Source organism: Jaculus jaculus, chromosome 5 (assembly GCF_020740685.1).
Source record: "Jaculus jaculus isolate mJacJac1 chromosome 5, mJacJac1.mat.Y.cur, whole genome shotgun sequence".
NCBI classification, from domain to species: Eukaryota; Metazoa; Chordata; class Mammalia; order Rodentia; family Dipodidae; genus Jaculus; species Jaculus jaculus.
Window position 1 is genome coordinate 103,951,446 of NC_059106.1, and position 15,385 is coordinate 103,966,830.

Genomic DNA, 15,385 nt, shown 5'->3' on the forward strand with positions numbered 1-15,385 from the left:
CAAAACAAGGACCAGGCATGTCTTTAATCCCAGCATTTGGTAGACAGACATGGGGGTGGGGCGTTTCTCTATGAGTTCAAGGCCATCCTGAGACTACATAGTGAATTCCAGGTCAGCCTGAGCTACAGGGAGACCCTACCTCGAAAAACAAAAACAAAAACAAAAAGACAAAAAAGTGAGGCTAGCAACCCGGCTTCTGAAGACTCCGGCCACCTGAGTCTTGGTTGGCCTTGTTTGCCAGGTGGTGATCCCTTAGCGCTCAGGGGTTGAAGGAAGCCCTTCCACACGCTCCTGACCCCCCGCTCAGCAGAAAAGCAGCCACATAACCCCAAGGCATTGTAGGATCCCTTTCCGGACTGCCATCCCTTAGTGCTTCAGGAGTGAGGTCGACTGGGGAACGTCTGAACGAGGCGGAGCCAAGCAATCCCAAGGCGAGGCTAGGCTAGGTTAGGCGGGGCTGGGCGGCACCCAAGCTTCAGGCCCGCCCGCCCTGACTCACTCTCCTTGCTGACCGGGAAACTCTGTAGGAGTCCGGGTCGCTCCACTCTCGGAGACCTAGGAGTTTGGGTCCAGGAGTCCATTTCGGAGCGGTGAGTAGGGGGACCTTAGTAGGTGGAACGGGATGGCTGGGTGGACATGAACGTGGAACAAGGGAATGGCCTGGAGGAGGACCGCTCAGGTGTGGCCTGGGCTGGCCGTCCATACATGCCAGGTGCTGGGGGTGGGGTGGGGAGAGGGGTGTGCAAACAGTAACATGATCCAAAGACGTCTGTCTAGCGAGACAGTCCTGAGCCATGTAAGGGAATGCAGATTAACACACAGGCGCAGTTTACCTTGGGGTCTTGACCTCCATAGCTTAGGTTGGGGGAGGTGATAATTGGAAAATGAACAAGTCATCCCATCGAAACCCCTCAAACCTCGACAGCCCCACCATTTGGGGTTCACAACAACCTGCCTCCTGAAGTTCTTAAACTTCAAGATTTTCCAAACTTGGAAAAGTGTTAGTCTTAGAGTCCACAGGCTAACCTCAAGTTCTAAGGAGTGATTCTCCCCCAACCCTAAACCTCAGTGTCCCCCTTATGAAAATGTAGGGACTTTGTGCTTTTTTTTAGACAGGATGTCATGTAGTCCAGGTAGACCTTGAACTCCATATAGATGTACCGATTGAGGTTAGCTTGAACTTCTGATTCTCTTGCCTCCACCTGCCTAGTGCTGGAATACAGGTGTGTGCTCAAACCTGCCAGGGTTTCATGCATTCATTCCTCCACTGAGCTACATCCCTACACTCAACTTTTTTCTCTTCAATGCTGAAAAATTCCGCTCTTTCTTCCTGGCCCCTTAATATGTGGGCAGTGGGTAGGAAGGTGTACTTGACTGGAAACACCCACTACCTCCACACCTTCATTCTAGACCTCAGGTCTAGCATCAGGAGCTTGAATACATATATAAATTTTATATAGAAAGTTTCTAAACTGGGTGTGGTGGTGCACACCTGTAATCCCAGCACTCAGGAGGCAGAGGCAGGAGGATCGCCATGAGTTCAAGGCCACCCTGAGACTACATAGTGAATTCCAGGCCAGCCTGGGCTAGAGTGAAACCCTACCTCGAAACAAAACATAACAAAAAGTTTCTAGATATATTAGATATATAGATATCTCTCTATTACCTATATAGGTAGATAGAGATAGAGATATATATTAGAAAGTTTCTATGGACATATCATGTGTTGGTACCATCATTTTCTCCTCCTGTCCTCATTCCAGTGAGGGCTCTCCGTAGTGAGATTTCTGGTATTCGCCATAGGATTGTGGGTTATGAGTTGTGAGAGCAGCAGTCAGTCATTGTGGTGGTGGGCAATGCCTCCAGATATTCCTTACCACCCTGTAGCTCTCAAAATCTTTCCGTTCCCTTTTCCACAGAATTCCCTGAGCCTTAGTGAGTTTTTTATTTTTCGTTAATAATTGCAAGCAAGGGGGTAGGGTACACAGAGAATGGGCATTCCAGAGCCTCTAGCCACTGCAAAAGAGCTCCAGCTGCATGTGCCAATCTGTGCATCTGGTTTTACTTGGGACTAGGGAATAGAACCCGAGCTGTTAGGCTTTGCAAGCAAGCACTTTAACCTCTGAACCATCTCTTCAACCCAGTGGGTCTGTTTTAAGTCAACTTTAGTGTTGAGCTCTCAGCTGCTTCTAGATTTCTGCTTTTGTACAATTTGAGTGTTTGTCTCCATCACCTGGGGGCAGGTTGTCAGGCTTGTCATGGTAGAAGTGCTCTTGCTCACCTGAGCTCTAGCTGATGTGTGAGAGTGGTTCATCTCCTGACAGGGAGTCAGCTATCCTTGTCTTGGTAATAGATTTTTGGTTGTCCTCAGTTCTCACTGCCTTCTGATTTCATTCCTGGAGCTCTAGCATGGTTACGAGTCTGCCATCTTGACTGGAAACCACTATTTTGAGAGAATGGACATGGACCTGAGAGGGAAAGCAAGGATGAAGCATAGATGCGGGAGGGTTGTTATAAGATCCCCCTCTCAAGCCTGGCCTTCTAGAGTTCCTCTAAAGTTTTTTGTTTTTATTTTTTCCTTCGCAGTAGGATCTCACTCTAGTCTAGGCTGACTGGGAACTCAATCTGTAGTCCCAGGCTGTCCTTGAACTCACAACAGTCCTGCTGCCTCTGCCTCACAAGTGCTGGGATTAAAAATGTGTGCTACCATGCAGGCCCCACTAGTGATATTTTTTATATGTAGACATTGTGTCTCAGTAGAGAGGTGCTTTCACTCAATGAAGCAGAGTACCATCAAACAGACAGTGGATGGGCCAGGCTCAAATGCTACTTGTAACAGTGAAGTCTTGAACAAGTTAAGTCTGTTCTCCAACTTTGGAAAACAAGAGCCCCTATGCCCATGCTCCCAAAGTTGGTATAAAATTTGGCATTGAGAGGCTCATTGTGGTGGCTGGTACATGCTTTCATCCCAGTACTGGAGAGGCTGAGCTAGGAGAATTACCATAAGTTTGAGGCCAGCTTGGGCTAGAGTCCGACTTTGCATCAAAAAAAATTAGCATTCAGGGTTAGAGAGATGGCTTAGCAGTTGAGGAACTTGCTTGCAAAGCCTAAGGACCCATGTTTGATTCCCCAGTGCCCACATAAGCCAGATGCACAGGGGGTGCATGCATCTGGACTTTTCAGTTTGGAGGCCATGGCGTGCCCACCCTCTCTCTGTCTCTCTCTTTCTCTTTCTATGTCTTTCTCTCACAAATAAATAAATAAAATATTATAAAAGTTACCATTGAGCTGGGTACAGCAGTGTATCCCTGTAATAACAGCCCTCAGCAGACTGAGGCAGCAGGATTGTAAATTTAAAGACAGCCTGGGCTACATAGCAAGACTCTGTCTTAAAAAAAAAAAAAAACTAACTAAATCCAAGCATGGTGGTTTATACCTATAGTTCTAGCACTTGGAAGGCTGAAAGGTAAGAGGCTGAGAGTTCAAGGCCAGCCTGGGGCTACGGAGTGAATTTCAGGTCATCCTGGGCTAGAGAGTAAGACCCTGCCTCTAAAAACCTCACACACAGAGAGACACATACACAAAAACATCACATCAAAATCATGAAATAAAGTACTTTGGGAGAACACCAGTGGCACAACTGGTTAGTGTGTGGTACTTATATATATGAAGTGTAGTATTTTAAGTTTGCTCTCCATTGTAATTTCTCTACTCCTCCCCTGGTTTTGTGATCCCCTCCTCCTGGGCCATCACACCAGCTCTGCTCAGACATGGGGAGGAGGGGGGTTAGGGGGAGGGGTTCAGCCTTGCAGCTGCCTGCCAATATTTAATGGCAGGTTCTGGAAGATCAAGTTTGAGTCATAGAGATAATGATAATCCCCTGCATCCTCCTCCAATTCTGTAAATGTATACACCTCGTCCCCTGGGAGCCACTGGTCTGTCCTTGTGGGACCCTGAGGGCATCCGTCTTCTGACCCATGATTGTACACTCAGAAGGACAGGTAGGTGGGTAGGGTGGTGGAGCTTATACCATTATGAGATGCTTCCTGAAAGCTGCAGACATCCACCAGCTCGCTGAGCTGGAACTTAAGCTGTATGCTACTGCTCACAGGTTCTTCTCAGTATGAATATTTGCATTTTGTGCTATCATGAACAAATGGACATGCTTTGAAATGCACAGGTGTTTCTCTTGGTGACTACCTCATGTCATTATCACTATGTAGTCTCAGGGTGGCTTTAAACTAATCATAGCATTCCTCCTACCTCTGCCTCTCAAGTGTGGGCATGCAGTGCACCACCTTACCAACATCCCAGGGGTCTTTTTGCCTCTCCCTTCCCAACGTTGGGATTACAAACATGCACTTTTACACCTAGCATTTTTACATGGGTTCTGGGAATCAAACTCAGGTCCTCATGCTTGCTAGACAAGCACTTTATTGACTAAGCTATCTTCTGAGTTCTGTTTTGTTGTCTTATATATCCTTGGCTGGCCTCACATTCACAATCCTGTCTTAGCCTCAGTACTGGGATTACAGGGCTGGGCCACATGGCTTGGCTTCCTGAGAACCTGTTTAAGACAGGAGGTGCAAATAAGAAAAGCTTGGATACTGACAAGGTTAGATTTCCCAAAGACCTCCCAACCTTTTCCTTTCGCCTTCAACCTAAGCAAGTGGCTGTCAGTTTAGAAAAATGAAGTCCCAGCTTGTGTCCTACACCTCAGTGTGACTTGGGCCTGGCCTGTCTGCCTCTGCAATAATGATACCTTAATTGAAAAGGAAACCAGAGATAGACAGAGTGGGCTGGCTGCCCTGAAGCATGGCAGCCCTGCCCCATGCAGGTCATTGGTCTCTATTCCTCAACTGTAGATATCACCCTGAGTTTTCCAGTTGGTGGATCCTCCACTCTTCTGACATTCTGATGCTCTCCCTCTCTCTCAGGACTCAGGTTCCCTGTTTCTATGTGGAATTCTGGGCTCTAGTCCCTCTAAACACTCAGGGGTTCTGGCACACCTCCTCCCCCCAGTAGCCTTCAGAGTGGCCACTCCCTAACCCCTGGGGCTGGGTAACCAGAGCAGAGCCACACACTAGCTGGCTTTTCCTGTTGGAGGTGGACGGGTGGAGGTGAGAGCCAGCCCAGCTAGAGTTGGAGGAGCATTGGAATGGGTTGGAGGGAATGTCTAGGGCTGGGCAGAAGACCACATAAGAATCCTGAGCGACAGCTGCTCTGGGTTCCTCCCTTCCTGAACTCCAAGAGGGCAGACAGATTCGGATCAAACTTTGGAGAGCAGAAGAAGCTATGAGATGGGAACAGAGGTGAGCTCTGGGAAAAGGGACAAAGCTCAGAGGGAAGGGGGCAAGTCAGCTTGTGGATCTAGAAAGTTCTAGCAGGGCTAAAAGCAAATCAGGAACATAGGTCTAGGTCTGGCTTTCCTGGGGTTCTTCCTAATAAGAGTCCCTTCCTCATAATTTCTTTTTTTTTTCATTTTTATTTATTTATTTGAGAGTGACAGAGAGAGAAGAGAAAGAGGCAGATGGATAAATGGGCACGCCAGGGCCTCCAGCCACTGCAAATGAACTCCAGACGTGTGCGCCCCCTTGTGAATCTGGCTAACATGGGTCCTGGGGAATCGACCCTTGAACCGGGGTCTTTAGGCTTCACAGGCAAGCGCTTAATCGCTAAGCCATCTCTCCAGCCCCCTCATAATTTCTTAACACCTTCTGTCTTCCCCTTACAGGCAAGATGATCCCAGTAGCCGAATTCAAGCAGTTCACAGAACAGCAGCCTGCATTCAAGGTGCTCAAACCCTGGTGGGATGTGTTAGCTGAGTACCTTACAGTGGCAATGCTCATGATTGGAGTCTTTGGCTGCACCCTCCAGGTGAGTAGGACCATAAAGGGAGGGCCCTGCCCTTGAAGTCCGAAAGTCTTTAGGTCGCCCAAGAGGAGCAGAAGATGGGAGGTAATGGGTGCATGCCTGTAACCTTAGCTACTCTCCAGGTTGAGACAGGATAATCACAAGTTTGAGGCTAGTCTGTGCATCTTAGCAAGATCTTATCTCAAAACTCAAGTCTGGATGAAGTTAAGGCAGGAGGATCATGAGTTACAGGCAGTTGGGCTATATAATGAGACTTTGTCTATAAAATAAAATAAGCCTATGAACTAAAATAAATGGAGATGTAACACAATGGTAGAGTGCTTGCCTGGCATACATGAGGCCCAAGGTTAAATTAGAAAGATCACAAAATAAAAAGGAAAAAGAGGAAGAATGGAGGGAGGAAGGGAGAAAAAAAAAAGCCAAAACCAGAAGCCAGGCATAGACCAGTTCTGACCACTTACCTTCCTCTCCTGCCACCACCATCCCCATGGGCAATGACATTACAGTCCTCAGCAATACTATGACACTCTCTATTTGTTGGGTGCCAGGTACTGGCACACCTTCTAGACCTTCACTGTTCTGCTGAGCCACACACCCTACTCCTTATTGGTAGAATCTAGGCAGGTGCTCTACCACTGAGCCACGTTCCCCAGCCCCTCAGTGGAGAATTCTGGTCCTTTTTATTGAGGCAGTATCTCACTAAGTTGCCCATGCTGGCCTTGCAGTCACTGTATAGTCCATGAGGCCAGTGGACACGAAGATGTCATGAACAAGATGGGCACTTTTTTAAGCCTTTTTTTAAATTGACAACTTCCATAATTAATAGACAATAAGCCATGATAATTCCCTCCCCACCCCCACTTTCCCCTTCACAAATCCACTCTCCATCATAACCCCTCTCCCTCTCAAATAGTTTACCTTTTATTTTGATGTCATCATTTTTTCTTCCTATTATGAGGGTCTTCTGTAGGCAGTGCCAGGCACTGCGAGGTCATGGATTTCAAGGCCAATTTCTGTCTGGAAGGTTGCGTTGTAAGCCATTCTACCCTTCCTTTAGTTCATTCTTTCCACCACCTCTTCCACAATGGACCCTTAGCCTTGGAAGGTGTGATGGAGATATTTCAGTGCTGAATGCTCCTCTGTCACTTCTTAGCACTATGGTGCCTTTTGAGTCATCCCAGTGATCACCACCATCTGAAAAGATAAGCTTCTGTAACCAAAAATAAGAATCACATTGATATATGGCTGTTAATGTTAAGAAAAGTACTTATAGGGAAGTTTGGTGAGCATAATATATGCATTTTCCCAGATAACAGAAGGCATTACTCCCTTAAGGCTCATGACCTCCCCTGTCACAGGTGTGTGTGTGTGTGTGTGTGTGTGTGTGTGTGTGTGTGTGTAGTATTTTGTTTTCGAGGTAGGGCTTCACTCTAGCCCAGGCTGACCTGGAATTCATTATGTAGTCTCAGAGTGGCCTCGAACTCATGGTGATCCTCCTACCTCTGCCTCCCGAGTGCTAGGATTAAAGGCATGCACCACCGTGCCTGGCTCCTGTCATAGATTTTTTGACTAGGTTTTCAGTGCCAGGCATGTATTCCTTCCCCTGGAGCAGGCCTCCAAACCAATTAGACAGCGGTTAGTTTTCCCCATAACAGACATGCCACTATTGTACCTGTTTGGTCATTTGGCCTGACTGACCAAACTTAAGGCTTGCAGTGTCCACTGTTGTTTATCACTGCTGATAACTTCTCTCTCCCATAGGGCTCCAGCTTGATTACTTAGTGACCTTGCAGCTCAAGCATGTGGAGTCTTCAGTATTAGGGACTCACCATCTATTCCTGGAAGGAAACCAAGAGCCTTGGCAAAGGCCTGTAATGTTTTGGGGGCATCAGGGTCCTCCCTAGCCAACAACTTGCCAAAAGATATCCCAGGTGGGCACCTTTGAAGGTCATCAGGAGCTAATACTGCTGCCTTGGCCTCCCAAGTACAGGCCAGCAACCCCAGGCCCAACTGTTTGTTTTGCTTTCTGTTTTTTGTCTTGTTGAGACAGGGTTTCGTGTAGCCTGGGCTGCCCTTGAAGGATGACGTTCAACCCCCAATCCTTCTATCTACACCTACTGAGTAAATGCTGGGACAAGAGGCTTGTGCCATGTGACACAACACTTGGTTTAAGCAGTTCTGGTAATCAAATGCAGAGGATTTTTTATTGTTTATTTTAATATTTTTATTTAGCTGGGCATGGTGGTGCATGCCTTTAACCCCAGCACTTGGGAGGCAGAAATAGGAGGATCGCTGTGAGTTTGAGGCCACCCTGAGACTACATAGTGAATTCTAGGTCAGCCTGAGCTAGTGAGACCCTACCTCAAAAAACAAACAAAGAAACTATATGCATATATGTGTGTGTGTGTGTGTATGCATGTATGTATGTATGTATGTATGTATATATGAGAGAGAGGAGCAGAGAGAGAGAGAAAGAAGCAAATAGAGAATGGGCACACTAGGGCCTCCACCCACTGCAAATGAACTCCAGACATATGCGCCACCTTGTGCATATGGCTTACATGAGTCCTGGGGAATTGAATCTAGGTCCTTTGGCTTTGCCAGCAAGCACCTTATGAGCTAAGCCATTTCTCTAGTCTAAACCCTGAGTTTTGTGCAAGCAAGGCATACATTCTAGTATTGAGCTACATCCCAGCAATACATGTCTCATTCTATAAGGACACATTCCTATGGGATGAATAAAGGTCTCATCTTGATTACCTAAGACCCTATTTCCAAATAAGGAGGATTGGGGGTTGGGAGTTTAACATCATTTTGTGGGGGCATATACATGTGTTCATATGCATGTGGGTGCGTATGTTGGGTGGATGTAGATGCCAGAGGTCAACACTGGGAGTCTTCCTTGGTCACATTTTTTTACTGAAGCAGTGTTTCTGCTGGAGCTCACTGATTTGGATAGCAAGCTAGCCCAGCGGATCTGCTGTCTCTGACTTCTGAGCTTTGACATTATAGGCCAGCTTCTATGCCATACCCACCTGGCATTTTACATGGATGTTAGGTTTCAAACTCCAGTCTTCACACTTGCAAGGCAAGAAGAGCTTTAAACACTGACCTGTCTCCTCGGCTCTCCCTCTCTTTTGTTGAAACATGAAATCATGTAACCCTGAACTCACTAAGTAGCCAAGGATGACCTTGAACTCCTGATTCTCCTGCCTTCACCTCCCAAGTGCCAAGATTGCTGGGATTGCAGGTGTGCACATCATGCCCACCTCCTTGACATCTTTTTTTTTAATTAAATTTCTTTTTTCAAGGCAGGATCTCACTGTAGCCCAGGCTGACCTAGAATTCACTCTGTAGTCTCTGGTGGCCTTGAACTCACAGCAATCCTCCTACCTCTGCCTCCCAAGTGCTGGGACTAAAGGCGTGAACCACCATGCCTGTCTTAAATTTTATTTTTATTTATTTGAGAGAGAGACAGGGAAAGAGAAAGAGAGCGCGTGTGTGTGCAAGCACGCCAGGGGCTGTAGCAAACTCCAGATGCATGAGTCCTGGGGAATCATAACTGGGTCCTTTGGCTTTGCAGGCAAACACCTTAACCATTAAGCCATCACTGCGGCCCATCTGCCTATAAATCTTCAGGCTCTCATGAGCCCTTAGTCCCTAGTACCAGTTATATAACTGCCTGAATATCCTCAGAAGTTTTCAGTTCTTTTTTTTTTTTAATTTATTTGAGAGAGAAAAAGAAAGAGGCAGAGAGACAGACAATGAGAGAGAGAGAATGAGTGCTCCAGGGCCTTTAGCCACTGCAAACAAACTCCAGATAATGCACTGCCTTGTGCATCTGGCTTATGTGGGTCCTGGAGAGTTGAACCGGGCTCCTTTGGCTTTGCAGGTAAACTCCTTAACTGCTAAGAAACACTGTTCAACCCAAATCTTTATTTGTATGCATGGGCACATGTGTTTCCACCTGGTTGGAGACAGTTTCTGATGTTTGCCAGTATGCACACCAGGTTAGCTGGCCCATGAGCTTCTGGATTCTTCTGACTCTGCCTCCCATTGCCATACACACACTGAGATTATAGGTACTCCTTGAATCTGGCTTTATGTGGATGCTGGGGATCTGAACTCTAGTTGTCAGGCTTGCACAACCAGTGCTTTTAACCACTCTACAACCCTCAAATCTTTTGCTTTTTATTTTCATTTAAATAGGGGTAACAATCTGGGGTCAAGGACTCCTACCTCAGCCTATTTCCCTCATAATGCCCCAGCTTCCCTCACTGTCTCTCATTGTCTCCATACCACCAGGTGACACAGGACAAGATCATCTGCCTGCCTAGTCATGAACCCCGGGAGAACTTATCTGATGCCCCCTGCCAACAGCTGTTGCCACGAGGGGTCTCTGAACATATGGGGGACCTCCGAGGGTTAAGTGGCCTCAAGAACAATTTGGACCTGCAGCAGTATAGCTTTATTAACCAGCTGTGCTATGAGACAGCCCTCCACTGGTATGCCAAGTACTTCCCCTACCTTGTTGTCATTCACACACTCATCTTCATGGTGTGCACCAGCTTCTGGTTCAAGTTCCCAGGCACCAGCTCCAAGATTGAGCACTTCATCTCCATCCTAGGCAAGTGTTTCGATTCCCCATGGACCACAAGGGCATTGTCTGAGGTATCTGGAGAGAACCATAAGGGCCCAGCTACTGGACGAGCCACGGCAATTGTGGTGGCCACTGCTGGGACCGGGTCAGGAAAGGCCAGTGAAAGTGAGAAAGAGAAGGTGCTGGTAGAAGCAGAGAAGGTGGTGACTGAGCCTCCAGCTGTCACACTGCTGGACAAGAAGGAGGGTGAGCAGGCTAAAGCCCTATTTGAGAAGGTCAAGAAGTTCCGTGTGCATGTAGAAGAGGGTGACATCCTGTATTCCATGTACATCCGACAGATGGTGCTCAAAGTATGTAAGTTCTTTGCCATCCTGGTTTACAACTTAGTCTACGTGGAGAAGATCAACTTCCTGGTGGCCTGCAGGGTAGAGACTTCAGAGGTCACTGGGTATGCCAGTTTCTGCTGCAACCATACAAAAGCCCACCTTTTCTCCAAGTTGGCCTTTTGCTACATCTCCTTTGTGTGTGTTTATGGCATCACATGCCTGTATACGCTCTACTGGCTTTTCCACCGGCCCCTCAAAGAGTATTCCTTCCGTTCTGTGCGCGAGGAGACTGGCATGAATGACATTCCTGATGTCAAGAATGACTTCGCCTTTATGTTGCACCTCATTGACCAGTATGATTCACTCTACTCTAAGCGCTTTGCTGTCTTCCTCTCTGAGGTCAGCGAAAGCCGCCTGAAGCAACTCAACCTCAACCATGAATGGACCCCTGAGAAGCTGAGGCAAAAGTTGCAGCGAAATGCAAGGGGCAGACTGGAACTGGCCCTCTGCATGCTCCCTGGGCTTCCTGATACTGTCTTTGAGCTCAGTGAGATGGAGGCACTCCGGCTGGAGGCCATTTGTGATATCTCCTTTCCCCCAGGGCTCTCACAGCTGGTAAATCTTCAGGAGCTAAGTCTGCTTCACTCACCAGCCAGACTCCCCTTCTCCTTACAGATCTTCCTGAGGGATCGCCTGAAGGTGATCTGTGTCAAATTTGAGGAACTCCGAGAAGTGCCCCTCTGGGTGTTTGGTTTGCGTGGCTTGGAGGAGCTATACCTGGAAGGACTCTTTCCCCCAGAGCTGGCTCGGGCTGCCACCCTTGAGAGCCTCAGAGAGCTGAAGCAGCTCAAGGTGCTGTCCCTGCGTAGCAATGCTGGGAAGGTGCCAGCCAGTGTGACTGATGTAGCTGGACATCTGCAGAGACTCAGCCTGCACAATGATGGGGCCCGCTTGCTCGCCCTGAACAGCCTCAAAAAACTAGTGGTACTGAGGGAGCTGGAGCTGGTGGCCTGTGGGCTGGAACGCATCCCCCATGCGATCTTCAGCCTGGGCGCTCTGCAGGAACTTGACCTCAAAGACAACCACCTGCGGTCCATTGAGGAGATTCTCAGCTTCCAGCACTGTCGAAAGCTGGTCACACTCAGATTGTGGCATAACCAAATTGCATATGTACCAGAGCATGTGCGGAAGCTGAGGGGCCTTGAGCAACTCTATCTTAGCCACAATAAGCTAGAGACCCTGCCCACCCAGCTGGGCTTGTGTTCTGGTCTCCGTTTGTTAGACGTATCCCACAATGGACTTCGTTCCCTGCCCCCAGAAGTGGGCCTCCTTCAGAACCTTCAGCACCTAGCTCTTTCTTACAATGCTCTGGAGACCTTACCTGATGAGTTGTTTTTCTGCCGCAAGCTTCGGACCTTGCTTCTGGGCTATAACCATCTGAGTCACCTCTCACCCCATGTGGCAGTCCTCCGGGCCCTCAGCCGCCTGGAGCTTAAAGGCAATCAATTGGAGGTACTGCCTGAAGAACTTGGCGATTGCACAGGACTGAAAAAGTCAGGGCTTCTTGTGGAGGACACCCTTTATGAGGGGCTGCCTGCAGAGGTTCGAGAGAAGATGGAAGAGGAATGAAGTCCAGGGGAAGGGAGAGGTGGATACAAAGTCCTTTATGCCAGCATTGTCTTCCATAGGAGAGGAGGAAACAGATGTGTCAGTTTTGTGTGGCCCAGGCAAAATCCTAGGACTGGTCTGTCTGGGGTGGAGGTGGGGGACAGGAGATTGTGTATTTGGGGTGGAGCCCCATAGGGAAGGATTTTCAGACCAAAACCACACCTGTATCTTTGGCAGGCTTTCCTGTCCTTCCTCTGAACATTCCAGTTCAATTAGTATCACCTATGGGAGTGAAGACACATCCCAATGGAATTTTCAACCTAAATCTGGGGTTCTCTCCCAGGGAGGGGACACAGACACAAGGACCCAGCTCCTGATGCCCCTTATTCCAACTTTGATGCCACAGAGACAGGTAGTTTTTAGACAGTGGTTCTTGGGTTTGGTTATGTATCAGAACCAACTGGGAGCTAGGACAAAACAAAACACCCATGTCCCACCCCTAAAAAATGGACCCAGGATTATTGGGTGGGAGGCAGGAACCTGCTCATAAGTAAGTATGCCAACTGATTCTGATGCAAGTGGTGCTGGGGCTGTATCATGTTGACCTGTAATAGATTATTGAGCCATGAATGGTGGTGTATATCTATAATCCCAGCACTCAGAAGGTGGAGGTGGTATGACCACGAGTTTGAAGACAGCTTGGGTGACATAGAGAAGCTTGTGTTGAAAACAAAATGAATGGAAAAGGAACATATATCCAAATGTCTAGACTCTTGAGTTCCTTTTAGGTCCTAAACCCTTTGAAAATTCCATGAAGCTGAGTACCTCCTCCCTCAGGAAATGCTTATATAACATACACATGAAACTGCAAATAAGGTCAGGCAGTCACAGATTCCCCCAAAGAACTATTTTTTCTTAAGTTTTTCATAAGGTTGATAGACTCTAAGTTAGAAACACCTGTTGTGGATTTAAGGAAAGTGTAAGAGAAAAGTAAAAGAAAATACTGGTGGACTTGATCTCTACAGACTGTTTATTTAGAGAAAACAGCGAGGGGCAGCAGTTTTTGCTTGGGAAGGAGGCTGTAGCACTGAGCCAGGCTAGTGTGTAAGTTTATAAGGAAAATCATAAGAAAAACAGACTGTACTAGGTGCAGTTGATAAGAAAAGTGTAGCTGTTTGTGTCCTTGTTAAGCATAGGCTTCTTCAGCCAGGAATGTCTAAGGGAGGATACTCAGATGGTCTCTGGTCCCTCAAGGCCATATAGGCTATAATAAGGGGAGTACCTCAATAAGGGAAGGGTGCCATACTTGATGAGGTCAAATGCCTCTTTGCCTTCTATTGCCCACAAGCTTTAGGGATAGTTATTAACCTTTAGTTCCCTTTAGTTTTCAGGGAAGGCTATAAACCCTTCAGTGGGAACTACATTTTTAAAAAATTTATAATCACAAAGGGGGTCAGGGAATAAATGGGCACAAAAGGGCCTCCTACCACTGCAAATGAACTCCAGATACATGCACCGCTTTATCTGATTTTACTTTGATATTGGGGAATCAAATGGAATCAAACCGGGCCATCAGGGTTTACAAGTGCCTTTAACTCCTGAGCCCTCTCTCCAGCCCTGCTTCCCCCCACCCCCAGCACACATAGAGACTTTCTTTTCGATGTTCCCTATGTAAGGGAACATATACCAGTGAGTACTTAATAAATGAGAAGTATGATTCTGACTTTTCTGTGCATATGGCGGTGTAAGCTTTCTATTTCTGGAACAAGTAGTGATACCTGCTTGCCAGAATCAGGATGTCAAGAAGACACTGAAAGCAACCCCCAAATTAGCAAGGTAGGGAGACTTCACCTCATCAGGAGTAATTGAGTGGTTTTCTGCTTGGCTTTTCTTCTAAAGAAAATTCCATTTTCTGACCAGGCATGGTGGTACATGCCTTTAATCCCAGCACTTGAGAAGTAGAGGTAGAAGGAGCATTGTGATTTCAAGGTCACCCTGAGACTACATAGTGAATTCCCAACCTGGGCTAGAGACCACCCTCGAAAGAAGAAGAAAAAAATACAAGAATTCCATTTTCTGTTCCTCCCCCCTTTTCCTTTTAACTCCACACTTGCGTGTCTGCCAGGAGTCCTGTAAGCCCTTCAACGCCCTTCCCAAGGTGTTCAGACAAGACAGCTTGACATTAGTTTTGTCAGCTGCTGAGTATCTGGCACCAACGAGCAGAGGCAAGCTGCTCTTTAGGGACCCATTGTTCCAGATGATAGACGCCGTTGTCTTTAGACCTGGGGACAGAACAGATGCAGGGAGCGTGTTAAGGCCTCAGGCAGGTCTGGCGAGAAAAATTGGCCTTGACCTTATCGCTATGGAGGTGAGGAATCAAGCCTCTAGATTTCCCAAGCCCTCTCCGGTCCTGCTTCTTTCAACTCTGAGCTTGCTGGGCCTGACTGAAAAAGAAAGGGAACCCCACTCATGCCTTGAATGAGGAGGCGGTGTTGAGCTGTAGCGATAGGTCGGGCAGCAATTAAGCCTAACAGATCCTACTCAACACCTATCTGAGGGGAGGAAGGCAGTTCTGAGAGCGCGGCTGCCAGGGAGAACCGGGTGGGGAAGAAGTCTGAGGACGCACATCTAGACGACTGCAAAAACCCGCCAAGGAACGCTGGGCCAGTAGTGCGCGCGCCCCGAGGAAGCCCAGGGAGGATGGAGAGCTCGTCTCCCCAGCTGTAAGCAAGCGAGCCTTTTCCTCCCTCCGCTCTAAAGAATTGGGTCTTCACACAGTGCCTCAGGAGGGCTGGGGGATTCAGATATGCGTAACAAACGGTAGGCGGTGGATAGGAGTGTTGCACGTTGCTAACTCTAGGTGGCGTAACCCCACGACTGGGACGAAGTACGCACGCGCGAAAGTTTGCACAGGGGCAGGGCGGGTGTGAACTAGGGCATGCGCGGTGTTGGGCACGATGGCGGCTCGGTGGGGTCA

General features: G+C 47.8%; 1 protein-coding gene across 1 annotated transcript; it reads left to right on the forward strand.

Annotated features, from left to right (window-relative positions):
- The first annotated feature begins 483 nt into the window (after nt 1-483).
- On the forward strand, nt 484-14,143 carry Lrrc8e (leucine rich repeat containing 8 VRAC subunit E). The gene is made up of 3 exons (XM_004672186.2): nt 484-590; nt 5,735-5,877; nt 10,180-14,143. Exons 2-3 carry the CDS (start codon nt 5,740-5,742, stop codon nt 12,427-12,429), a joined length of 2,388 nt encoding a protein of 795 aa, XP_004672243.1. The 5' UTR covers nt 484-590; nt 5,735-5,739; the 3' UTR covers nt 12,430-14,143.
- Nucleotides 14,144-15,385: the final 1,242 nt, after the last annotated feature.

Coding starts and splice junctions, on each gene's coding strand:
- Lrrc8e (XM_004672186.2), top strand. CDS start 5,740: ATGATCCCAGTAGCCGAATTCAAGCAGTTCACAGAACAGCAGCCTGCA. Junction 5,878..10,179: donor TCTTTGGCTGCACCCTCCAG/GTGAGTAGGACC, acceptor CCATACCACCAG/GTGACACAGGACAAGATCAT.